This window comes from Apodemus sylvaticus, chromosome 2, assembly GCF_947179515.1.
Source record: "Apodemus sylvaticus chromosome 2, mApoSyl1.1, whole genome shotgun sequence".
Lineage (NCBI taxonomy): Eukaryota > Metazoa > Chordata > Mammalia > Rodentia > Muridae > Apodemus > Apodemus sylvaticus.
In genome coordinates, this window is record NC_067473.1 from 54,860,481 (window position 1) to 54,887,459 (window position 26,979).

General features: G+C 38.2%; 1 protein-coding gene across 3 annotated transcripts in view; it reads right to left on the reverse strand.

Moving 5' to 3' along the window:
• The window catches only part of Copg2 (COPI coat complex subunit gamma 2), a 125,355-nt gene that overhangs the window by 59,069 nt on the left and 39,307 nt on the right, over window positions 1-26,979 (reverse strand). For all 3 annotated transcript variants that reach the window (XM_052173391.1, XM_052173392.1, XM_052173393.1), the window contains exons 7-9: window positions 26,473-26,565; window positions 22,969-23,055; window positions 21,833-21,990 (exon numbers count right to left, since the gene is read on the reverse strand). In XM_052173391.1, coding sequence (XP_052029351.1) covers window positions 21,833-21,990; window positions 22,969-23,055; window positions 26,473-26,565 — 338 coding nt within the window. The remainder of the gene's footprint in view (window positions 1-21,832; window positions 21,991-22,968; window positions 23,056-26,472; window positions 26,566-26,979) is intronic.

A 26,979-nucleotide genomic window follows, 5' to 3' on the forward strand; every position in this document is an offset into this window, starting at 1 on the left:
TAGTGATGTACCTCTAAGTCTTAGAAAAAAAAAAACAGAACAAGTCACACAAAATTAATAGATAAAAATAAGAAGAAATAATAGAGCAAGGTAGAATGTAATGAAATGGAGACCATAAGAGGATCAATGAAATATTTGCTTTTTGAACAGATAAACAAGACTGACAAATGTTTAGACAAACAAACCAAAAGAAAGCCTCAAATTAATAACAGAGGTAGAGGGGTGAAGGAATATGACAACAAATATTCACTGAAATCCAGAGGCTCACTAAGAAATATTCTATAGATTTATCTTCCAGTAAACTAGAAAACCTATAGGAAATGAATTTTTGACAAAGGTGACAAGGTGCCTATTGGAACAAAGATGGCTTCACCCACACAGGGTGCTAGGAAGCAGGGTATGCATGTGGCAAAGACTGAAACACAATCTTTACTTCTCACCCTTCACAAAAGTCAACTTAAAATTGACTAAAGACCTAAATATAGGACCTGAAACTTTGAAACTATCAAAGGAAAGTATAAACATTTCAAGATATGGAACAAGCACAAACTTTCTGAGTTTGTAACAGGAAATAAGAGTTAGGCCTGACAAACACTAGATTAAGCTCCTACACAACCAAAACAACAGCACCCTGAACAGATGGGAGAAAGAGTAAATGAACTGAGCAGATAGTTCTCAGAAGCAGTACAACATATAAGGATCAAATGTTATATAGCATATTAATATACATTAATTATTATGAACAACAAAAACAACATTAAAACAACTAGGGCTGGAGGGCACCGCCTCAACTGGATAAAGTAGACCTTTAAAGATCTGCACTACATCATGCTTAAGGGGTTCCCTGCAAAACCATAATCAAACAAAGAAGCCTTCTTTCACCATTTCTACTCACTACTGCACTAAAGGCTTGAGGCATGAAAAAAAGCACAGCACAGAACACAGGGGTTTGTCTAGAAACAAAGAAGTGAAGTCACATTTGTTCACTAGTGATATGATTTTATACACAGAAAATCCAAAGTAGTATTTGGATGCAGAAGACAGAAAGGAGGAGAGAGCAAGACAGCATAAGGGGGGGCGAAGAGGGGGCTGAGGAGGAGGGGAAGAGGGAGTAGGCGTGCACCAGCTAGGATCATGACAAGGTTATAAATTATAAAACTAACATAAAATAACTATCTTTCAATCCAGGAGTGAAAGTGATGAAACAATCCCATTCACAATAGCCTAAGACTGAGCAAAGGGCCAGTGAGACAGTCGGGATGGGGGTGGGGAGTGGGGGTGCTGTTAAGGTGCTTGCTGTCAAGTCTGAGTTTGAGTTCCCACTGTCCTGGTAGAATGTGAGAACCAACTCTTGTGAGTTGTCCTCTCTGATACTTTAAAAAATTAATTTAATAAAACTATCACGATTTTAAATTGAAAACTATAAAATCTTTTTGAGGACTTTAAATGAGGAAAAGAACCGTGTCCATGCTATAAAAGTACTTATTACCAAGATGGCAATACTCCCACATGGATTGATTTAAAATATATCTATTATTCCAGACAGTGCAAATCCTACCAAAATGCCAGCAGGTTTTGCTATAGTAACCCAAAGCTTGTTCTAAAATGCATATTGATAAGCAATGAATTCCAAAACACATTATAACAAATAAAGAAAAATGGGAGTTTCATCACATGGTCAGCTGACTTCCCAAAGAAGAGATGATTTAAAGGGGAAATGACTTTTTACTAACTGGCACTGGGGAATTTGTATCTATATATTTTTAAATGAATGTACACTATAATATGAACATGTGCAGAACTTAACTCAGAATGGATGATAGTCTTAAAAGTTGCAAACTAAAACTATTAATACCATTCTACTAGAAGAACACATTGAGGAAATCATTGTGATCTTGAATTAGGCAGCTATTGGACACAGACAGACCCAAAGCACAATTTCTCAGAAAGGTGATAAAACAAACTTCATCAAAATGCTAAAATAAGGAATGAAAAGGCAAGCAAGATACAAAAGTTGTACATAAAAGTATTTGTTTGTTAACATTTTTGAGGGTACAACAAGAGACATACTTGTCTGTAGATTTCTTATGATATTGTCAAATTTTGTTTTCTGAGTTATCAAAAAAAAAAAAAAAAAGAAAGAAAAAAAGAAAAAGAATGGAGAATGGGTAAGGAAGTCTTCCAAATGCAACAACTCTATTAAATGATGGACAAGAGACTGGAATGACTTATACTTGATAACACTAACAAAATGGGAAGAAAGCAATAAAGCAAACATACTACTGAAAACAAAGTAATGACTAGTAATTAGGAAAGGGAAACTAGGAACAAGGGAGAGGTTTCAATATAGCTTCTAGGATGGCTATTAAAAACAGAAACTGTTCAACGGACACCCCAGGCACACAGGTCCACCTGGGATCCCAGCACTCAGAAACCAGAGACAGAATACTGGACACATAGTGGGAGAAGCCTGAAAGATGAAGGAATCAGCAGACAACATCACATACTGATTAAGAAACACAACGCTGGTTTCCTCACGGGCATGTAAATGCATGTAAAATCATTTTCAGTTTCTTTTAAAATTAGACACAGCAAGTAGTCCACATACTCCATTTACAAGAATCTTGCCATGAAAATAGAAAATATATGTTCATATGAAGATTTGTGCTTGCCTATCAATAGTATCATTTATTCATAATAGAAATAAATATAAGCAACCCAAATGACCATCAATTGATAAATCCTACTGCAATCAAGCAAACCACTAAATATCAAATGAAAACAGCATGATTATGTCATTAGTAGGAAAAGTCTACATAGGCTGAGGGGCAGCAAGGACTACTGTCAGGTAAGAGTCTAAGCAACTTTAGAAGGTGGCAGAAGCATTCTAAAGACAGACTGTGCTCATGGTTGCAGAGCAGCATTCGTTTATTATTATACAACTGCATGCTTAATGAGTGGGTTTTAAAATCTGTAAATTAATCTCAATAAAACTCTTAACACCTAATACTGAGCTGAGCACAGTTGGTGCACACCTGTAATCCCAGCACTTGAAAGGCAAAGGCAGTAGAACTGCTAGGCATCCTAGGCAGTCCTAGGCTATGAAATGAGTCCCTAATTAATACACAAATATATTACATTAGTTGATCAAAATTTAAAATATTAAAATCATTTTATACATAACAATGCTGAGAAGGAAGCCTAATTGTTCTAAAAAATTAATATTCATTTACTAAAAGTTATCAAGAGCTAATGAAACAAACCTGTTTTTTTTTTTTCTCTTGAAGCAGTATTTTAAAAGATGGAGACATGAATAGAATTCATTCCTGATAAAATGTTTTAGGATATCTTATAACTAAATTTTCTATACAATCCTTTGTTGGCTGTATATTAAAATATTTCTCAAAATATAGAAATTATAAATAATAAAGGAACTGATGTCTTGTTTCCTTGTGCATATGTGCAAGTATTCCTCTGTGGAATTCTTAAAAAGAAAATTCTAGATTATAGGCAAGAAATATATGTGATTTTATTTTTTTAATAGGTATACAATGACCCTCCAAAGTATCTGTTCTATTTTATATTCCCATCAATGCAGTGTGAGAATATTCATATTCTAGCCAAGATTTGATACTGAAAAGTATTAAATATTTTGCCAATCTGATGATAGCTGAAAATGGTATTTTATTTTGATCCATGTTTCTAATTAATAGTGAAATGAAACTTTTTAAAAAATATCTATTGTAAAATCTTTGTAATAGTAAAATGTATTGACTTTATTTACTGAAAAGTTATAAAGTCATTTGTATACAATTTGCTTTTATTTTTCGAGACATGGTTTTGCTATGTAGCCAGTTGGCCAGCCTCTCAAGTATTGGGATTGTAAATGAGTGTTACTGTGTCTACCTCCTCTCTTCCCCCTCCTTGTCCCTCCTCTCTCCTCTGGATACTGACCTATAACAAATGGGCAATGGAGCAGACAAAGCACCTAAAATTACTTCAGTCTGTTCTGTAGGGGTTTCCTGCCATGCATGTTATACCTGTTAGATTTATGAGTTCTGTTTGGCTATTTGTGGTTGGTTTGCATTTTTAAATGTCATAACAAACTGAACATCAAGTTGGATTTCTGCAAGTAAATCAGAAGTTCAGAGGTGAAACTTTCCTTTAACACCACCAACCATTAGGATTTATCACTGACTGTCTTGGAGAATCAGCCCCAAACATCTCAGTGGTTAAAACATTTGGCAGTAAGAATGTACAGATATTGTGGTTTGGAAGGAAATATTCCCACAAGAGGATTCTGGGAAGGCTCACACTTTATCCCTAGATACTGAGAGGTGACTAGACCATGAGGGTAATTTCATCAATGGATTCACCCCTTGAGTTCATAGTCAGTGGACTATAAAGATGGAATGCATTGTTGGAGAAAGTAAGTCAGTAGAAGCATGCCTTTGAAAAGTGTATCTTGCCTGGCCACTTCCTGTATGTCTGGCTTCCATCACCATGAACTGAGTCAGTTTTTCCCATCAAATGTGCCCTACCAGAACCCTCTTGTCTTACCATGCATGGGCCCAAAAGCAATGGGGCCACACAACCATAGACTCACTCTTTGAAACCATAAGTCAAGAAAAATCTTTCTCCCTTTTGTTTTCAGATATTTATCTCAGTGATGAAAATCTGATTAACAGACCAGGTTAGAACTTCTGATTATTACAATGGCCTTGACATAAGTCTTCTAAGAATAAGCAAACTTCATTGAAAGGAAAGAAAAGTAACCCTTGTTCAGATTATATAAAAACAGATAGAAATAAGGATCTCAAAAAACTCATGCAGAAGAACAGAAGATTTGCCTCTAGCATATACCTACATTATTGTAATGTTATTAAAAATCAGTATGGTATGCGCCGACATGTAACAAGGACACATGTTCCACTACATTCATAGCAGCCTTATTTATAATAGATTGAAGTTGGAAAGAACCCAGATGTCTTTCAACAGAGGAATGGATACAGAAAATGTGGTACATTTACACAATGGAATACTACTCAGCTATTAAAAACAATGAATTCATGAAAATCTTAGGCAAATGGATGGAACTAAAAAATATCTTACTGAGTGAGGTAACCCAATGACAAAAGAACACACATAGTATGCACTCACTGATAAGTGGATAGTAGCCCAGAAGCTAGGAATACCCAAGATACAGTTTACAGACCACATGAAGCTCAAGAAGAAGAAAGACCAAAGTGTGGGTGCTTCAGACTTTCTTATAAGGGGGAATAAAATACTCATGGGAGCAAATACAGAGACAAAGAGTGGAACAGAGAATGAAGGAAAGGCAATCCAGAGACTGCCATACCTGGGGAATTCATCCCATATACAGTCACCAAATGCTGACACTATCGTGAATGCTAAGAAGTGCTTGCTGATAGGAGCCTGATATAGCTGTCTCCTGAGAGGCTCTGCCAGAGCCTGACAAATACAGAGACGGATGCTCACAGCCAACCACTGGACTGAGCACAGGGTCCCCAATGGAAGAGTTAGACAAAGTACTGAAGGAGCCTCAGGGATTTGTAACCCCATAGGAAGAACAACAATATCAACTAACCAGACACCCCCCCCCCCAGAGCTCCTAGGGACTAAACCACCAACCAAAGAGTACACATGGAGGGACCCATGGCTCCAGCCGCATATAGCAGAGGATGGCTTTGTTGGGCATCCACGGGAGAAGAGGCTCTTGGTTCTACAAAGGCTCAATGCCCCAGTATAGGGGAGGCAGGAGTGGGTAGGTGCATGGGGGAACACCCTCATAGAAGCAGAAGAGGGGAGATGGGACAGGGGGTTTCCAGGGAGGCTGGGAAAGGGGATAACATTTGAAATATAAATAAAGAAAATATCTAATAAAAAATAGATGTGTAAACAAACAAACAGTATGGTGGTGGCTCAGACGCTGCAACTGATACAACAGGGAAACAGGAGCCCAGAAACAGACCAAAGTATGTAAGGATATCTGGTTTACAATAAAAGCTGATATTATATAGCAGTGGATAGAGACTCATTTCAACAAACGACACTAGTCTACTAGTTTTTATATGAGGAGGAAAAATTAAGTTCCAACTTTATATCTTATCTAGAACACAAATTCATTGGTAGGATATAGACCCAAAACATGAAAATTAAAACTATAATGCTTGAAATAACACAGAAAATATATTTGTGAACTTGGGGTTCAGGCAAGACAACAAAAACAATATTCTTTTGATAAAGACTTAAATAATTAATTGTCTTACATTTAAGTAGTTCTTTCTGTTCAACAAAGATATCAGAAAAGGAACAGCCAATAAAGTATGAGGAAAAGTATCTGTGATATTTATAATCAATCCAGAACTATTATTTTATATTAAGAATTCTTATAGCTGGGAAGTGGTAGTGCACATCTTTACATGGAATCTGACTGAAGCAACCGAACAAATTCTGGTGTTACCTATAAAATGCAGAGGTATATATGGTAACCCTACACTTCTATATATACTGTAAAGAAGTATATGCTTAAACATGAAAATAGGGATGGAGACTGTTGTGGTTTGAATGTGTTCCTCAGAAGTTCATGCATCAAAAACTTGATCCTCAAATCCATATGTTAATGCTATTTATAGAGGAGCCTTTGGGGGCTAATTAGGATTACATGGCATCATGGGGATTGGGCCATTTAACAACAGGAATGCTACAAGAGAAGATACCTCAAGTAACACCCTTGCTCTGTCTCATGTAAAACAGCAAGAAAGCTTTCCAGATGCTGAGCAAATACCAGAAGCATGCTCTTGCTATCCCAACCTCTAGAATTGAGCCTAATCCAACATTTCTTATAAAAACTTCCTTGGTCTTAGATAAAGATGGTACTTAACTTACAATGTGTTATGTTCTAATAAACCCATTATAAATGAAGACAATATAGCTCAAAAATGCTTCTATGCCTATCTACCCACATTCGAGCTTATAGTACATCACATCTGGAATGTAGCTGCCCAGCCTCAAATTGCTCAGAGAAATGGCTCACTACTGTTGTTGCTGTTCACTATCAACACCCACTGAAGACGGGAAGATGGTGGGGGGAAGGTTTACCCCACGAATATTGATGTCAAACTACAATAAATTAAAAAATAATCCCAACTCAAACTATCATAAACTGAGGACCATCTGTATTTTTATAGCAACAAAAATGGATGAAAACAAGAGCAGTGTGAGACAAGGAAGCTATTCACAGCAGTCTTATTGATCAGTGCCAAAACCAGAACACAATCCAGATGTTTACTCTTAGAAGAATGAACTGGGAAATTATGCAGGAAATATGTCTCAATGAATAGCTATAAACAAAACCAAGTGTGATTTTTACAATAAATTTCTATATGAAAAAAAAAAACAAGGCACTAACTGCAACATGAGTCTATCAACAAAATTCTAAGAACAAGATAGAATGACTTCAGTGTTTAGACATGGGTATAGAGGGAGTAAAGAGGAAAAAGGAACACAAAGAAATGAGCACTTTAGATATATTAGTTGTTCTAATATGATATATATGATATATATAAGTTCTAATATGATCATATAAGTTTAGCTCTCATATTAGTTGTTGGAGATCAACAGATATAATCAAATGATATGCATAAAGCATGTTGGGGGCACTAGAAATAATATACTATTTCTTTTTTATTTTTTTATTTTTTTTAATTCGATATATTTTTTATTTACATTTCAAATGATTTCCCCTTTTCTAGTCCCCCACTCCCCGAAAGTCCCGTAAGCCCCCTTCTCTCCCCCTGTCCTCCCACCCACCCCTTCCCACTTCCCCGTTCTGGTTTTGCCGAATACTGTTTCACTGAGTCTTTCCAGAACAAGGGGCCACTCCTCCTTTCTTCTTGTACCTCATTTGATGTGTGGATTATGTTTTGGGTATTCCAGTTTTCTAGGTTAATATCCATTTATTAGTGAGTGCATACCATGATTCACCTTTTGAGTCTGGTTTACCTCACTTAGTATGATGTTCTCTAGCTCCATCCATTTGCCTAAGAATTTCATGAATTCATTGTTTCTAATGGCTGAATAGTACTCCATTGTATAGATATACCACATTTTTTGCATCCACTCTTCTGTTGAGGGATACCTGGGTTCTTTCCAGCATCTGGCAATTATAAATAGGGCTGCTATGAACATAGTAGAGCATGTATCCTTATTACATGGTGGGGAATCCTCTGGGTATATGCCCAGGAGTGGTATAGCAGGATCTTCTGGAAGTGAGGTGCCCAGTTTTCAGAGGAACCGCCAGACTGATTTCCAGAGTGGTTGTACCAATTTGCAACCCCACCAACAGTGGAGGAGTGTTCCTCTTTCTCCACACCCTCTCCAACACCTGCTGTCTCCTGAATTTTTAATCTTAGCCATTCTGACTGATGTAAGGTAAAATCTCAGGGTTGTTTTGATTTGCATTTCCCTAATGACTAATGAAGTTGAGCATTTTTTAAGATGCTTCTCCGCCATCCGAAGTTCTTCAGGTGAAAATTCTTTGTTTAACTCTGTACCCCATTTTTTTAATAGGGTTGTTTGGTTTTCTGGAGTCTAACTTCTTGAGTTCTTTATATATATTGGATATTAGCCCTCTATCTGATGTAGGATTGGTGAAGATCTTTGCCCAATTTGTTGGCTGCCGATTTGTCCTCTTGATGGTATCCTTTGCCTTACAGAAACTTTGTAATTTTATGAGGTCCCATTTGTCAATTCTTGATCTTAGAGCATACGCTATTGGTGTTCTGTTCAGAAACTTTCTCCCTGTACCGATGTCCTCAAGGGTCTTCCCCAGTTTCTTTTCTATTAGCTTCAGAGTGTCTGGCTTTATGTGGAGGTGTATGCAATCACTCAGTTCTATATACATAAAACAAAGTTTTTTCATTTTCTGTATGTACCTTGTCTCTTTCTTAATCGAAAGAATTGGATATAGCATTCCAAATATAAGGTCAATTTTGTAAATACTGACATACAGATCAATTATATTCTTACAGTTTATTCAATTTGAACCTCTTTCAATAGGTAACAGTCAAGTTTATTATAATTAATTATACTCTTTGTGTACTAGGCAGACCAAAAAGATGGGCTTAACAAATACTGCTGAATATTCAAGCCCTGTGTAGGTTCCTCAGGCATCCTTGCCAGTATGGTTCACTATAACCAGGAAGATAGAAGGAGTGACAACACAACACTTCTGAGATCATGTCACAACACTGCAGTTCCCAAGTTAGGTTCTCTCCCTTGCACACTTGCTTTGGGAGAAGGTAGTTGTCATGCTAAGTGGACATTTGACAGCCAATAAAAAGCTCTCAAAGGTGGGAAAGTGGAGCATCTGGCCAATAGCCAGGAAGAGAATAAGGCTTGCCAACAAAATGTGAGTAAAGTATAAAATGGACTTTCAGTGCCAGATGGCTACAGGCCTGGCCAACATGCCTATATACAAAGTACACACATCAGAACCACACAGCTAAGCTGCCACCAGATCACTGATCATGGTAACTATGAAATAAATACCTGCTTTAAGCATTAAGTCTGAGGTCAATTCTCTGCACAGCAATAACATTTAAATACACTGACACTTCTATATAATTTATTTTCTGTCTCCTGCTTATATGCATCACGTTAATTACCTTTTCTACTAACAACCTTCAGTCATATCCTTGTACCATTTTTTGCTTTTAAAATGTGCAAGAACTTTTTTAAAAAAATTTTTGCAAGAAGTTTTTTTAAAGATTTTATTTTATATATGTGACTACACTGTCACTGTCTTCAGACACACCAGAAGAGTGCATCAGATTCCATTACAGATGGTTGTGAGCCACCATGTGGTTGCTGGGATTTGAACTCAGGACCTTTGGAAGAACAGTCAGTGCTCTTAACCACTGAGCTATCTCTCCAGCCCCCTGTTCAAGAATTTTTATTCAATTTCCACTCTTAGTTACTGCTATAGTTTGAACATATTCACGAAAATTCAGGAATGGGAAATTTAGGCTCAAATATAAAACTGTTAAGAGTTAACACTTTAAAGTCTTTATCCAGTCAACACAGACCTTACCCTCCAATATTAAAAGGCTGTTTGTTAACAAAGAAGAGATTTACAAAAGGAAAAATTTTGTTTCATTCTCCTCTTCTCCTTTCTCAAATGGAAGTGGGGCTCATGATGAACACCTCTGCCTTGTTACATTGTAGCACAGAAAACCTTGCAGATGACGGTGCCATGCTCTTCCACATGCCAGTCCCCAAACAGTGGGCCAAATAAACCATCATTCATTCATTCACAATCTACTCACTTCCTAGTACTCTACTGCAAAAGCAGAAAACGGATTAAAAAATCACTAACCAATACATGTTTTGGTCAAAGTTTAATTATAATTTTCTCTCCAAACAAAAAAGAGCATACTTTCATTTCTAATACTACATTCTAACCATAATTTATTATGTTGCAATCCCCTCAAATCACAGAATGTATTATTATATTTTAAAAGTTTTTTTTAATGGTTTAGAAGCTAAGGAGATGGGCTGGGCGGTGGTGGCGCACGCCAGTACTCTAGGAGGCAGAGGCAGGTGGATTTCTAAGTTCGAGGCCAGCCTGGTCTACAGAGTGAGTTCCAGGGCAGCCAGGGCTACACAGAGAAACCCTGCCTCTAAAAAAACAAATCCAAAAAACCAAAACCAAAAGAAAAAAACCCCAAAAACAAACAAAAAAAGGAAGCTAAGGAGATGGCTTAGTGGATAAAGTGCTTGTCATAATATATGAAGGCCAAAGTTTGGATCCCTAATACCTACACAAAAGCTGTGTGGGAGTATCAGCTGGCCTGTAATCCAGGAGCTTAGGACATTGAGACAGCCAATACCCGGGGGGAAGCTGGCTAATTAGATGAATCAGTAAGCTCTGGGGATTCAGCAAGAGATTCTGTCTCAGTAAATAAGTAGAAATTGTCAAGGAAGATATCTGATGTAAATTTCTGACCCCCATATGTACATGTTCTACCGTCAATGCACATGAAAAACAGATACACACACATGTCACTCTCAAAACTTGTGGGATGGGAGATGACTTGATGGGTAAAGCACTTGCTATATAAGAGCAAGGACCTGAATATGGATCCCTAGAACACATATCAAGTCAGTCACAGTCAGTAATCCTGGTGTTCCTAAGGCAAAACAGGGAGCAGAGACAGGCGACTCTCAGGAAGCTTACGAGTTAGCTACTGTGGCTACATGTCAGTGAACATGTCACACAAGCCTTTTGTTATGGCAGCCCACGACTAACATAGTAGTCAAATTTGACAACAGTCCCCAATGATTCTTGCACCCTTCTATCCGCTCCTTTAAATATGGCTGGCCTTTCTATCCAACAGAAACACTGGCATGTTTCTCCAAGATTAGGCCAGAAAAAAATTATGCACTTTTCTCTCTTGTTCTGGAAAAAGTCAATGCTATCAAGACACTCAAGCAACACCAAGGAGAGGCAGGCAGGCATGGCATGAAACTGAGATATCTCTGCCAACAGAACACCAGTAAAATACCAAGGAAGCAAAGTTTTCAGCTTCCATGATGACTGCAGCACAAACCATTATTCTGACTGCAACTTCAAGAAAGACCCCAAACACCTAGTAGCTAGCAGAGTAAGATGGATCATGACTATGATTTTTTGGAAGGAAGAGGCAAGTGAATCAATAGTTCACAGGCACCTTTGGCTGCACAGTGAATTCAAGGACAATCTGGGCCAACATGAGACCCTATCTCAAAACACAGAAAGAAAATGAGAAAAAAAAAAGCCAGAGAAACTGTTTGGGAAGACATCTATTGTTTAATATTTTCTTAGTCTGGTAAATTCTAGAATTTATTATGAAATATTGATAATACATTTTATATTTCTTCAGGGAATTATTATAAGATTAAAATGATAAGAAAAATAAGTATTTCAAAAACTCTATAAGCACCTTCAGGCTACCTCAAACACTACCTCAAAGATAATCACTATTCTCTTCTTTCTAATGGCACTAAACTTAAACCCAGGGCTTCATGAATGCTAGGCAAGTGCTTTGTCACTAAGCCAAGCTTCCAGTGCTCTGTTATCTTTTAATGTTCACTCTGTCTATAGGTCTGAAATGACTATTGGTGAGCCAAGCATGATGGCACAGACCTATAATCCCAGCATTCAATCTTAAGAGACTGAGGCAGGAGGGTCACTGTGAGTTCCAGGTTAGGCTGTGATACATAGTGAGACCCCATTTCAACTTCTCCCCACCCACATTAACCGCCCTGTGTGTGTGTGTGTGTGTGTGTGTGTGTGTGTGTGCGCGCGCGCTGTTATTTTGTAATGCTGCAGACTGAACCTATGATCTGGCCCAGAATATATTCTTTTATCTATGACCTCTCAGTCAGAAGTATCCATGTGGCTGCACTCAAAAGTAAATGTTCATTATCTATATAAACACGCCATAATTTATTTTTGGATCTTAGCACTGATGGATATTTGGATTGCTCCATCTTAAGATAAAGCCTTGTAGATGTCTTTTCACATTGTATATGCATTTCAGTTTGGTAATTTGTAAATTGAAGTCTTTTGATACAGACTCATGGAATATAAAGGTTAATTTTAAAAAAGGTGACATAATATCTCAGTATAAAAACATACTATATTCTGATTTTTTCAAGTAACATTAAATAATATTTTGTAATTTTCTGAGCAGAGATGCATACAAGTTTTGAAAAATTTATTCCTATCCTTTTTTTAAAAAAATGTATCTCATTTATTGTTGTCTGAATAAAAGCAAACTAATTTTGGAATCTAATCCTTTATGTAGAAACACTGGTAATTTCTTGGTCCAATTATAATAGATTATAGAGACAGATTGTTTTAAGGGATGGTCTCACTATATACTGGTTAGAATACAGGATGAGAGTCCTAAGGCACAGTAAGAGTCAGGTTAGTGCTTGCACAATCTGTATCCTCAGGGATGGCACTCTCTCCTTAAAAAGGCATCAGTGTTCAACCACAGGGATTCCACCTGGATGATTTTATCTAGTCTAATCACTTCTCAAAGGCCCCTTCTCTACTTAGACGTCATAGTTAATGAAGCTTCCAAGCTTTTAGTATTTCTCCTCCTCCTTTTTCTTTTTCTGTTTTGTTTTTTGAAAAAGGATTTTTCTGTAGAGCCCTGGCTGTCCTGAAACTCACTCTGTAGACAGGTTAGCTTGGAACTCTCAGAGATCCATCTACCTCTGCCTCCCAAGTGTTGGAATTACAGGCATACACCACCAAAGCCCAGCCCAAGTTTTTTTTCTATTGTTTTATTTATGTATGCATTTATGTATGTATGTATGTATGTATGTATGTATGTATGTATGTATGTATACACATATGTATGAATTATTTTGAGACAGTATCTTACTCTGTAGGCCAGATTAACCTGAAACTCATTATGAAGCCCCTACTTCAAACTAGTAGCAATCCTCCTGCTTCAGCCTGTCCAGTACTAGGATTTATACACATAAGCTACTACATGTATCCAATCTTTTTGTATATCTTATGGGAATTAATTTCAACATACATGAGACACATTTAAAACAATCTACCTATATCAGGCATGGTTCTCTGGAGGAAAAACACCTATAGAGCATATGTTTTATAAAATGGATGACAGGAACCAGACGGCCCAACAATTGTCATGTGTACACTGCAGAAGCAGAGAACTTAGGAGCTGCTCAGTTCATGAAACTGGATGTGTTAACAGGTTAACAACCCTGAAGGCCTTAGCTCTCTAGAGAGTCCCCTGTACTGAGCCCATGTTGGAAAGCCAACAAGGGTTAAGTGTGATGTTAGTGGAGAAGAGTAAGAGCTACAGAGATAAATACACTCAGGAAGGAGCAGCAAAGGCGGGCTAATGCATATTTTTCAAGAATTTCTCTTCTTTTTCAACGTAGACCTAACTATAAAGCAGTAAGCCTTACCTTACGCTTGTCTTAAAATTTCCTCTGCCAAAAAACTTTATTTCTGAATTTATCCTCACTCAAATTTTTTGGATACAAATAGAAAGGAGTCAGGTTTTTTTTGTTTGTTTGTTTTTGTTTTTTCCTTTTTGCGGAGTGTAATATGACTAGTCTCTGGTCTAATTCCCAATAGTGTTTATTGATTAAAACCATGTTTGCCATCTTAAAAAATGTTCAACTTCATTAGTCATCAGGGAAATACAAATCAAAACAACCCTGAGATTTCACCTTACACCAGTCAGAATGGCTAAGATTAAAAACTCAGGAGACAGCAGGTGTTGGAGAGGGTGTGGAGAAAGAGGAACACTCCTCTACTGCTGGTGGGGTTGCAAATTGGTACAACCACTCTGGAAATCAGTCTGGTGGTTCCTCAGAAAACTGGGCACCTCACTTCCCGAAAGATCCTGCTATACCACTCCTGGGCATATACCCAGATGATTCCCCAGCATGTAATAAGGATATATGCTCCACTATGTTCATAGCAGCCCTATTTATAATAGCCAGAAGCTGGAAAGAACCCAGGTATCCCTCAACAGAAGAATGGATGCAAAAAATATGGTATATATACACAATGGAGTACTATTCAGCCATTAGAAACAATGAATTCATGAAATTCTTAGGCAAATGGATGGAGCTGGAGAACATCATACTACGTGAGGTAATCCAGTCTCAAAAGATCAATCATGGTATGCACTCACTAATAAGTGGATATTAGCTTGAAAAACTGGAATACCCAAAACATAATCCACACATCAAATGAGGTACAAGAAGAATGGAGAGTGGCCCCTGGTTCTGGAAAGACTCAGTGTAGCAATATAAGGCAAAACCAGAACAGGGAAGTGGGAAGGGGTGGGTGGTAGAATAGGGGGAGGGAAGAGGGCTTATGTGACTTTTGGGGAGTAGGGGGCCAGAAGGGGGTATATCATTTGAAATATAAATAAAAAATATATCGAATTAAAAAACCAAAAACCAAAAACCAAAAACCAAAAACCAAAAACCAAAACAAAACAAAAAAAACCCATGTTTGCTAGGATTTCACTGTTTACATTCCTATCAGCTCCTGGTCTTTTATATACCTGACATCATATCTCTGTTTATAGCATTCCAGGGTTTTCCATTCCACAAGCCCAAACTCTTCCAAATTTCTCCCACAAGAAGTTCTAGCTGGGCATGGTGGTGCACACCTGTTCAGGAAGCTGAATCAGGGGGCTCTCTAAGTTTAAGACCAGCCTGGTCTACATAGTTTCAGGACAACCAGGACTATAAAGAGAGACCTTGTCTCAAACAAACAGTAGTTCCAAAGAACCTGGAATACATGGTCAGATGGTCCCAACAAAAGCCCCACTTTTGGAATCAGTTTTCTATATATTAGTTGTTTTTCTTATCGCATACTTCTTATGACAAAACCAAACAAAGATGGCTTCACTCTGGCTCACAGTTTGAGCACGAGAGTGAAAATGGCCCCAGCTGTGGCAGCAGGAGTATCAGGCAGCTGTGACCTCTCCATGTCAGAAAGCACAGGCAGATAATGCTGATGTCAGCTCACATTCTCCTTCTTACCTTTTTTTTTTTTTTTCCAAGCTGGGAACCTGAGGCCACATTCAGGCTGGATCTTCCCTTCACAACGTTAAACTTCTATAGAAACAACCTCACAGGCATATCTAGAGGTGTGTCTCCTAGGTGACTCTAAATCCAGTTAAGCTGACAATGGTAGTGAACTGTCACAGCGACCTTTAGTCTTACTTCCATCTCCTTGATCTAATATGCTATGCTTTCTTTGGTTCCTTTCTTTCTAGTTACATGACATGCAAGCCTAGATGTAGTTCACACTGACTCACTCACTCATTCACCTGAGCTCACTGGTCTCCTTGGATCAGCAGCTGACCTTTTATCTCTTCAAATACTTTGGCCCCTTCCCTTTCCTCTCCTTCTGAGTCACACTACAGATACATTAGATACTATGATGTTTCCCTAGGTTTCAAGTTTTCCATTCATTTTTCCCTTTATTTTTCTTCCTACATTTCAGTTTAGGTAATTTCCACTGAGCTATCTTCAAGTTCTCTAATTTCTTTTCCTAGTAATTAATAGTAATCAACTTACTACTGAGCCTTTCAAATAATTTTTTATTTCTGATATTGTATTTTGATTCAATGTTTTTCAAGTCTCTTCTAGTTTGTGAAATATCTTATCCATTTACACACATTTTGTTTACTAATCTTTAAAACTTTTTATAATTATTGTGTGAGAGAGAGGGAGAAAGAGAAAGAGAGAGTATTCATGTGTGCAGCCAGAAAACATCAGAAGTTATTCACCAAGTGCCACTTGTCATTTTGTTTGTTTATTGGTTTTGGGTTTTTTTTTTGTTTGTTTGTTTGTTTTTTTTTTTTGAGACAGTGTCTTTCACTGTCCTAGAATTAATGGATTAGGAAAAGCTTTGGTGATACGGTTATCTTTGAGTCATTTTTGCTCCTGGAAGTAATCTCCCAACCACATTCATGGTTCTTGTGATGGACAGTGAGACACAGCTCAGCCATCAGAGTTAGGAGTGCTTGCGGGAGGAATCTTAGCACAGCAGTCTGGGTCTGTGTAGTAAGGAGCGGCATGATGAATGGAGGGGGCATTGATGAATGGGGTACACCACACAAATACAAAGTTGGCCTGGAAACAGTTTAAGGTTTAGAGGACATTTTATAGTCTTGGAGAATAGTACACAAGAGTTAAGCCTTTCAGCACACACCAGCTGAAGTCGTCTGGCCTCTGTTTTGTCTAATTAAAAATGCATCTGAGGCAAAATAGGAATTTGTATAAAGGAGCAACTGCAAAAAGAACGAGAGATAAAGCTATCATCCTCCATGTTCGCCTCTGACTGGACAAGTAATTAAATAAACTGGACGATGACATGAAGATGTTAGCTTGCTGCTTAAAGTTTGGAGGCAAGAAGGAGAGAATACATGCTCAAAAGCCCTTTGTGGGATCTAAGAAATTGGAACCCATGGAATATTCAGGAAGCAAAAAAGAAAAGAACATGGTAAAAGCAATAGAAGAATCCTCAAGGGTCTGACCTTTAATTGGAAAAGGAGGGAAACCTATAATCCAACATAAAGAAGAAACAGCACAATGGTGAAGTACAAGAAACTAAGTTCTCAGGAAATACTCAGTACATGTACTTCTAGAACTTAGAAAGACTCTTAAACAAGCTATAAAAGAGTGTGTCACAGCATGACTTCTGAGGCTATGTGACATGGGAGCATATATGATCAGTCTGATTGCTGTGGAGGTAGAAAAACCGAGTCATATAACTACTCATGCCTCTGAAGGCTAAGGCTGCATAACCTGCACACTGTGAGGGAAGTAAGTCCAGATGGACTGGCTTACCAGAGCCTGGAGAGAAGCTTGGTCATCTCTATCCATGTCCTCATAACTATCAAGACTGAAGGAGCATGGAGGAGGGGTAGGAACCAGGAATAAGGAGAGCTGTGTTTGAACCCCAGTTTACTGGACCAAATAGAACTACATTCACAGAGGATGTAAAGAATAGACTGATCCAGTAGGATCCTTGAGACTGGTATAGAACTTTAGTGGCTTTCCCGAGCCCTTTGCTGTAGGGCAAAATCTTTATAAAGTAGGAAAGGCTTTTGAAGCTCTCGTGACATAGACCAGTATTAGATTATCCATACAGTGAGACAGCAGCCTGCAGGGGATGAACAAATGGCACAGCAGAGGCAGAGGTCTGTCTGGGTTACCCACAGATGTGGCGGGAGTTATTTCAAACTGGAGTTTCTGAAGAAAGAACTGATAGAAAGTCAAACTGTGTTAAGGAGCTGCTGGAAGACTTTAAAGCCTCAGGAGCCGTTCACAGAAGACAGAACTATACAGGTAAAGATGATCAAGCCTGTTCTGGGTGTGTAATCATAACTGCAAGAAGGGTACCTTTCCCATCAGCCAAAAGGTTATGCTAGGAATAGAGATACCCATTTGGGAACTTCCCCAATAGCTAGGTCTTGTGAATGGAGAGGCCAATAGCTACAGCTACATCCAGGAAGACAGCAGGTACAGCAGGGAAGAGCGAAACCTCATTCCTCTTGGACCTTGGGTTATATATCTAAGCAGATTAAGTCAGGCACGCTGAGTTTATCAGGTATAAAGACATGTAGGGAGGCTCAGTGGAAGAGCTCCAGGAAATATAAATGTAACAGCTTAGAGAAAAGGTCTGAGGATTACAGAAAACCACTTAAGTTAGTACCACCCAGGCACGCTTTGTATTTAACTCTGAGCTATGAAGGAAGCAAATTATACAAATGGGCAGAACTTTTTCCCTGACGTATTAGACGCTGCTTATGGTATTAACCAGTTTCTTAGTTGCACACTTCTGGGGTCAGCTGACACTTGCTCAGATAACAAAATGCTTTGATGGTACTTTACTAATGTCATCTTTGTAACTCTATTTGTTATGAGATGGTGGTTCAGCAGGTGGCCTTAGGTTTTGTTTTATAGATAAGATAATGCTAACCTCTGAGTGTTCTATGGATTTGGAAAGCCACTGGAGAGATAACCAGATACAATGGTCCTTCTACCTACCTTGCAACTGTAACTAGGGATGGGTTAATTGAAAGGGAAAAGAGCCAATGAAAATGGATATTTCCAGAAGCTTTAAGATTACTGAATGAAAACCTCAGTGCCAGAAGTCAACTACCTCCTTGTGAGTTGCTGGCCAGGGAAGCCCTTAAGGCCCCACAGACCAAAAAGGCTATTGGTACTGCTGTTGGTTGTATGCAGAACTAGGTAACTTCCTGTCACTGAAGATACCACATGTACATGCTCTGACTCTAGGAGTGGAAATATCAAGCTGAGATGGAACTGGAAACTCCCACCCTGACGAATGGCTTTCACAGGGCCAGAAGGGGCTCCACAGGCTGCTAGTGGAGAACTGTCAGCAACATTTCTGCCTAGCTATAGACCCTAAGAGTTGAAATACCACATGCTAGGCAGGATGCACCTACTTGTGCAATAGTGACTCGGCTACTGCGGGTTAGACCAACAGCCTTCCAACTAGACTTAAGGCCCACTCCAGAAGAGGGAGTTCATATCTGACACAAACTTGTGGACAAAAACTTGTGGCTGGGGAGGTCATAGGGCCCAATGAGGAAGGCAAGTTCTATTGTTTTTCTAGATGGATATGATATGCCCATTAAACTGCCTTCTGAATGTGTGTTTATGCCCACAGATCACTGCCATTGTCAGTCTCAATTCATAACCACTGCTGAAGCTCCTGAGAACAAGTAACTGTGGCATGGTGGCCTATTTCTCAGTCAAATAGAACTATATATTCACCCTGTGATGGTCTGAATAGGAGTGGCCCCACACACTCATGTGTTTGAATGCTTGGCCTGGGAGGGGGGGACACTATTATTACTAGGAAGTGTGGTCTTATTAGAGTTAGTGTGGGCTTTGAGGTCTCAGATGCTCAAACTAGGCCTAGTATCACTTTCACTTCTGTTGCCTGTAGATCAAGATGTAGAACTCCCAGCTCTTTCCCCAGCACCATGTGTGTGCATGCCACCACGTTTCTCACCATGATAATATTGGACTAAACCTCTGAGCTGTGAGCTAGCCATAAATTAAATATTTTTCTTTATAAAAGGAAATAAAAGGTCATGGTGTCTCTTCACAGCAGTACCAACACTAAGACACCCTCTCCAAGGTTCAGAGGTCATTGTAGAAGAGGGGATGGGAAGTATGTAAGAACCAAAGGAAGAGATGGAATGTTGTACAGCAATCTTCTCCAATATTGAAACAATCCATCCTGCAGGGAATCTCCTTAAGAAGAAAGGTAAATAAATCAAAATAGCTTTAGGAAGTTATTTTATAATCTAAAACCGACCAGATTCTCTAGGCTCCTTCTGTCCCAAATAAAGTAACAGGAACAGAGCTGCCAAGACTCAGACAATCTGAGCCACAGAGAAGACTCTCAGAGGAAAAAGTTACTAAAAAGATTCTGAGACCTACCAGCTGCCTGAAAGCAAGCAGAGCAGAGCTGTTTAGAAGAGGTTTATACCAGAGTCACATGGAGAGGACACTCTCCAACCTGTTGAGCTGCTCACAGCCTGTGCTGGATGCTAAGTTCCCAGCTTTTGTGAGCTGTCACCTATGCTGAGGTGGGTCTAAGGACACACACAGCTTTGAGTCATTTCTTCTTCTGTAAGTAATCTCCTGCCCAAAGAACTGTAAAACTCTTTCATTCACCATGTTGGGACTTTGGTGATATCTGTACTGTGGTTGCCATGAACTCCTTATTTGGGGTGAGTGTATATGTGTGGTGTGTATCACCAGGAAAAGTTCTATTATACAACAGAAGGATAATTAATATGGTAAGAGTGTGAAGAACCTGTTTGCACTGACATGTATGTGGCCAGATTTGTACTGCCAGATGTTTGAACAATTACTGCCACATAAAACTATCAACTTGGTGTTTAGATGGTCACAAAAGGTTTGTATGTAAAATTACCATTAATACTTTTGTTCTTTAGTAATTTGCCCCTTTACTGTTGATGCATAAGACTTAAATCATTACAATAATTCTGACAGATAAATTACTTCACAGTTAAGGAAACTAAGTTCTAGAGATGCTAAGTAAGTTGTTAACATCAAGATATTTTGTTGTTTGACAAAAGTTATTTACCCCCAAGACAAAATTCTAGCCATGGATATCACATCTAAGAGTATGACCATTCCCATTAAAAGAATGGAAAACCATCAGATTGCTACACCTGGTTCCAAAAGTTTTAAAGCTGAAAAATCACTCTCAACTACCAAAAAGTACTTCCATGAAAAAGTGCATCTACCACAATTAGAAAAAGTAACCTATGGCAAACTGTTATTAAAATCATTGTTAATTAACTCCAACACGTGCATCATGAGTAAGCTTGGTTTTATAATACTTTTTTCTTCATTAAAGTCGCATTCTTCGTGCCTCTTTGACTTTTTTGATTTTCTGCTAAACACTGCTTATAAAATATAGTACAGACTGACATAAAACAATACTTAAAACAAGAAAATAGCAAGTTCTTTCTGATATGAGAAGCCAGTAGCTAACCTAGAGTTCAGCTCTGTTTTGATTTTAATAAAATTCAGCACACTGATATGCATAACGAACCTGAAATACAGATTAAGTTTCCTTTTTGGCAGTACGTTGGTACTCAACTAATTTAGAGATGTTGGTGTTAACTCTTCAGTTTTCCAGATGCAATGAGAAATCTATTTTAAAATTAACTCATAGCTGGCCAGGTAGTAATGCACACCTGTAATCCCAGCACCTGGGAGGTTAAGGCAATCCCTCCTGAATATCATATGCAATTATCTGTATAACTTAGGATCTACAGCATTTTACCTCTATCAGTTCATAAATTATTAGTAATGACTACATATATGAGCAAATATAAAGGTAAAAAAATACTGTGTTACTCAGAATTCTCAATTTTTTTTTTATTTTTATTTGTTTTTTTGTTTGAGTTGGGGTTTCTGCATATCTCTGATTGTCCTGGAAGTCACTCTAGACCAGACTGGCCTTGAACTCTAGACAGCCGCCTGCCTCTATCTCCCGAGTGCTGGGATTAAACGCATGTACCATCATGTTCAGCTATTAATTTCTTTTTAATTCAGCAAACATTAAATTTATCTGTAAAGTCAGTGCTACACTAAAAATATTCATAAACAAAATAAATTCTAAAGAAATATTAACTTGTAAATCAAAACCAACTCAATTAAGGATACTTACCCATCCTCGCTTTCTTTCAGTAAGCGACTAGCAATTCGAATCAACATACAGTATGCAAACTGTGATTTGAGACCAGATTTGGTAAACTTATTTAACATCTTGGAGACAGCAAGCCGATCGTTCTTCCTAAGGTGATAGAGCACGCCCAATGCATGGTACTAAGAACAAGAAAAAGGGCAACATGAGCTTAGGAAGACAGCAAGACACCTACAGGAAAGGCAACTGTGTGGAACTAGACAAAAGATTTTTTTTTCCAAAAAAGATATATAAGTCAAACAGACAAAATACAGTATCTTTGTATATGAAACTAAAACCAGGATCACTTAGGAAAAAAAGTGTGTAATTTTCTCCAGAAGTTGTAAATTTAGAGTAGCCAGTAAGAAAGGGGTTGTGTACAACCTACAGATTGATCTAGTGGGTTTAACAATGGCTCATGCCCTCAGATCTAACTCTCACATAGAGATCTCAGAGGCTCCTGAGTGCTGGTACTACAAGTACATGGCTTCAAGTGGCCTTCAAGTGTTACCACCTTAATACAGGATACGTCTCCTAACGTAGGCTAGGGGAGTGTCATCCTCAAGACACTCTGTATGGAAGTACACTGATCAGAATTAGACCAAAAGATGTCTCAAGAAGAAATGACTGTTTCTCACATTATTAAATATGCTAATGTAAGAAGATATAAACATTAATATTTTTTCAAACACAGAGATTACACATAAAACCACCAGTTAGACTTTAATAATATTCCTTTTGATAATAGCGTAATAAATATCATAATCTCTGAAAGACTTCTTCAATATTTTACATAGGAAAATTAGCTGACTGTTTATACTATTTATTATCAAGCCTAAGAAACAAAGTTTCCTTTTATACAAATTAGTCCAAAATGTATTGTTAATCCCTTTGGGATAAGCATTTCTAGCTACAACTGAAAAGGGATTTTTTTCCTGAACATTCCTACTGGAGGTCATTAATCTTCTACCAAACAGAAAGACAATGGAAGTAATAAAAATGTATAAGATACCTACTTGATAATATGTACTTATAAGTGTATTGATATATCAAAAATTTGCCTCTGCTACTGGATAATCAATCCTGTGTCCTGACACATAAGATGACATCAAAGACAGTACCTGCACCATGATACTGTCGCTAGATGCAGCTTCTTGGGCTTCATTTATCCATCGTTTAACCACATCATAGCTTATCTTCATCATGTGCTAAAGTAAGAAAAATGGGAGAATATATAATGCATGATCACCAGGCATTAGAAACACAAGTTAAATTCTTGCAAAAATTACTAAAGATGTTTCCCAAACACTGAAAATACTGCTGCTTTTTAAGTCTACATTGTCTATATTCTAAGGCAAGTATAAACTGAAATTTTTTTCTTTAGTATCTCTTTGCAAAGTAATAGACACCTACACATTTGTGAGCTATAAGAGCCAAAGAAAAGAAAGCCACAAAAGGGAAAGAAGGGAAGCATCAAACACAACGGCTCTTTTCTTTCTTTCCCCCCTCCCCATAAGTTCCATAAGCCCTCTTCCCTCCACCAGTTCCCCAACCAACCCCCTCCCACTTCTCTGTCCTGGCAATCCCCTACAATGCTGCATCAAGCCTTTCCAGGACCAGGGCCTTTTCTCTCCTTCATCTTGGGAATGATTTGATATTTGAGTTGTGTCTTGGGTATTCAGAGCTTCTGGGTTAATATCCACTTATCAGTGACTGCATTCCATGTGTGTTCTTTTGTAAATGAGTTACCTCAGGATGATATTTTCCAGTTCCAACCATTTACCTAAGAATTTCATGAATTCATTGTTTTTAATTGCTGAGTAGTATTCCATTATGTAAATATACCACATTTTCTGTATCCATTCCTCCACTGAGGGACATCTGGGTTCTTTCCAGCTTCTGGCTATTATAAATAAGGCTGCTATGAACACAGTGGAGCATGTGTCCTTACTGAATGCCGGGGACTCCTCTGGGTATATGCCCAGGAGTGGTATAGCAGGGTCCTACGGAAGTGTCATGCCCAGTTTTCTGAGGAAACGCCAGACTGATTTCCAGGAGGTTGTACCAGCTTGCAATCCCACCAGCAGTGGAGGAGTGTTCCTCTTTCTCCACATTCTCGCCAACACCTGCTGTCTCCTGAGTTTTTAATCTTAGCCATTCTGACTAGTGTGAGGTGAAATCTCAGGGTTGATTTGATTTGCATTTCCCTAATGACTAATGATGTTGAACATTTCTTAAGGTGCTTCTCAGTCATTCAAAGTTCTTCATGTGAAAATCCTTTGTTTTGCTCTGTACCCCATTTTTTAATAGGGTTATTTGGCTCTCTGGAGTCTAACTTTTTTAGTTCTTTGTATATATTGGATATTAGCCCTCTGTCAGATGTAGGGTTGGTGAAGATCTTTTCCCAATTTGTTGGTTGCTGTTTTGTCCTTTTGACAAAACGTGTCCTATGCGTTATAGAAACTTTGTAATTTTATGAGATCCCATTTGTCAATTCTTGATCTTAGAGTATAAGCTATTAGTGTTCTGTTCAGGAAATTTTCCCCTGTGCCCATGTGCTCAATGCTCTTCCCCAGTTTCTTTTCTATTAGTTTCAGTGTGTCTGGTTTTATGTGGAGGTCCTTGATCCATTTGGAGTTGAGCTTAGTACAAGGAGATAAAAATGGATCAATTTGCATTGTTCTACCTACTGACTTGCAGTTGAATCAGCACCATTTGTTGAAAAGGCTATCATTAGGAGGTCAAAGGGATACGAATAGGAAAGGAAGAAGTCAAACTATCACTATTTGCAGATGATATGATAGCATACTTAAGTGACCCAAAAAACTCCACCAGAGAACTCCTACAGCTGACAAACAACTTCAGCAAAATGGCTGGTTATAAAATCAACTCAAGCAAACCAGTAGCCTTCCTATACTCAAAGGATAAGCAGGCTGAGAAAGAAATTAGAGAAATGACACGCTTCACAATAGCCACAAACAGTATAAAGTATCTTGGTGTGACTCTAACCAAACAAGTGAAAGATCTATATGACAAGAATTTCAGGTCTCTGAAGAAGGAAATCGAAGAAGACTTCAGAAAATGGAAAAATCTTCCATGCTCATGGATTGGCAGGATTAATATAGTAAAATTGGTCATCTTGCCAAAAGCAATCGACAGATTCAATGCAATACCCATCAAAATCCCTTCTTCATAAAGTTAAAAAGAGCAATTCTCAAATTCATCTGGAATAACAAAAATCCAGGATAGCTAAAACTATTCTCAACAGTAAAAGAACTTCTGGGGGAATCAGTATCCCGAACCTTAAGCAGTACTACAGAGCAATAGTGTTAAAAACTGCATGGTATTGGTACAGTGACAGGCAGGTAATCAATGGAATAGAATTGAAGACCCAGAAATGAACCTACACAACTATGGTCACTTGATCTTTGACAAAGGAGCTAAAACCATACAGTGGAAAAAAGATAGCCTTTTCAGAATGGCTCTTAAGGAATGTTAACACTAGCTTGACTTCCAGGAAATTCCCCTGAAGAAGAAACAGTACAGCATGCTCCTTGCTCTAAAACCTGTTCTGTGACAGTCTAAAATCAGGCAGTCTGTTCTAATGATTTGTATGAATGTGTGGGTAAGTATGTTTGTTCATGGGAGTGGGGTAGGGTGTGAGGTGGGTGTGTATGTATGTCCGCATGTATGTGCACGCGCGCGCATGCATGAACGTACTATGTATGTTTATAAAGGTTGGGGTCAAACTTGTTTTTTGAAGCGTGATCTCTCGATGGGATCTGGAACCTGACAATTGTCTAGGCTGACTAGCTGGTGAGCTACAGGTTTCTGCCTGTCTCCACCTCCCCAGAGCTGGAATTGCATGTGCCACCACAGAAGTCTTTTTATGTGGGTTCTAAGACAATGTCCTCATGCTCACTGGCAAGCATTCACTAACCAAGCAATCCGCAGTCCCATATTTACTGACTTTAATTAAATGCAATGTGTTAAGAGTTTAAATAATACATTTTGGGGGCTGGAGAGACGACTCAGTGGTTAAGAGCACTGGCTGCTCTTCCAGAGGTTCTGAGTTCAATTCCCAACAACAACATGGTAGCTTGCAACCATTTTTAATGGGATCTAATGCCCTCTTCTGGTGTGTCTGAAGACAGTGACAGTGTACTCACATATATAATCTTAAAAAAAAGTTTTTGTTTTGATGAAAGGAGAAAGAAAAGCTATTTCTGAAATAAAAGGTCACTTCTTGAAATTCAGAGGTAATAAGGAAGACTTTAAAGGACATAGCTAGATACTAGAAACCAAGGGAAGCTGAAAACAAAGAGGTTGGAGGTAAACATATGAGCACAGAGGAGGAACTTAAAACTAGCCCCTATTTCTCCATTGTCCATTACTCCTATCCTACTTAGTACCTTCAGTTCTCCAGCTTCTAAATATGAACATTCAAGTTTTTATTGCCCATTATAACTACTAAGTACTTTTCCAAATAAAACACAGTTGAACAAAGTAACAGGATATACACATATTTTTAACTGTTTCTCCTGCAAGACAACAACTGAAATAAGTTATTTTTAAACTAGATACTAGACCACACATAAGAAACAAAAAGCTGCCTGATTACTTACTAAGGAAGAGACCAGTGCTGAACTGGATACACTGGAAACTTTATCCACAATGGCCTGTTTCATGTATCTTTCAATGGCTTGCAACATTGTTCCCTAACAGCATTAAAAAGAAAAGGTTGTTAAAAACCATTCATGCAAAATTACTGCCCTCAAAATAATGTACAAAATTGGTCAAATATATGTTCTATATAAATATTCATTTTGTAATGAAGATTATATATAGTAATCATATCCTAGAGAGAAGAATTCAAGTAATTCAGTACAAGCTACACACACACACACACACACACACACACACACACACATACACACGTGAGTGCAAACAGAAGGAGAGAGTGTGTTTCTAAGGCTAGCCTGAGCAAACAGTCTTCTTTTGCCAAAAATAAAGAAAAGGAAATTCCTCTATGAGAGTGGATGCTCCTTTTATACATCTTAATACTACACAAATAAAATTTCTGACTATTTTAAGATACATAGGGAATTAAGTGTGTAATATCCTACTACAGC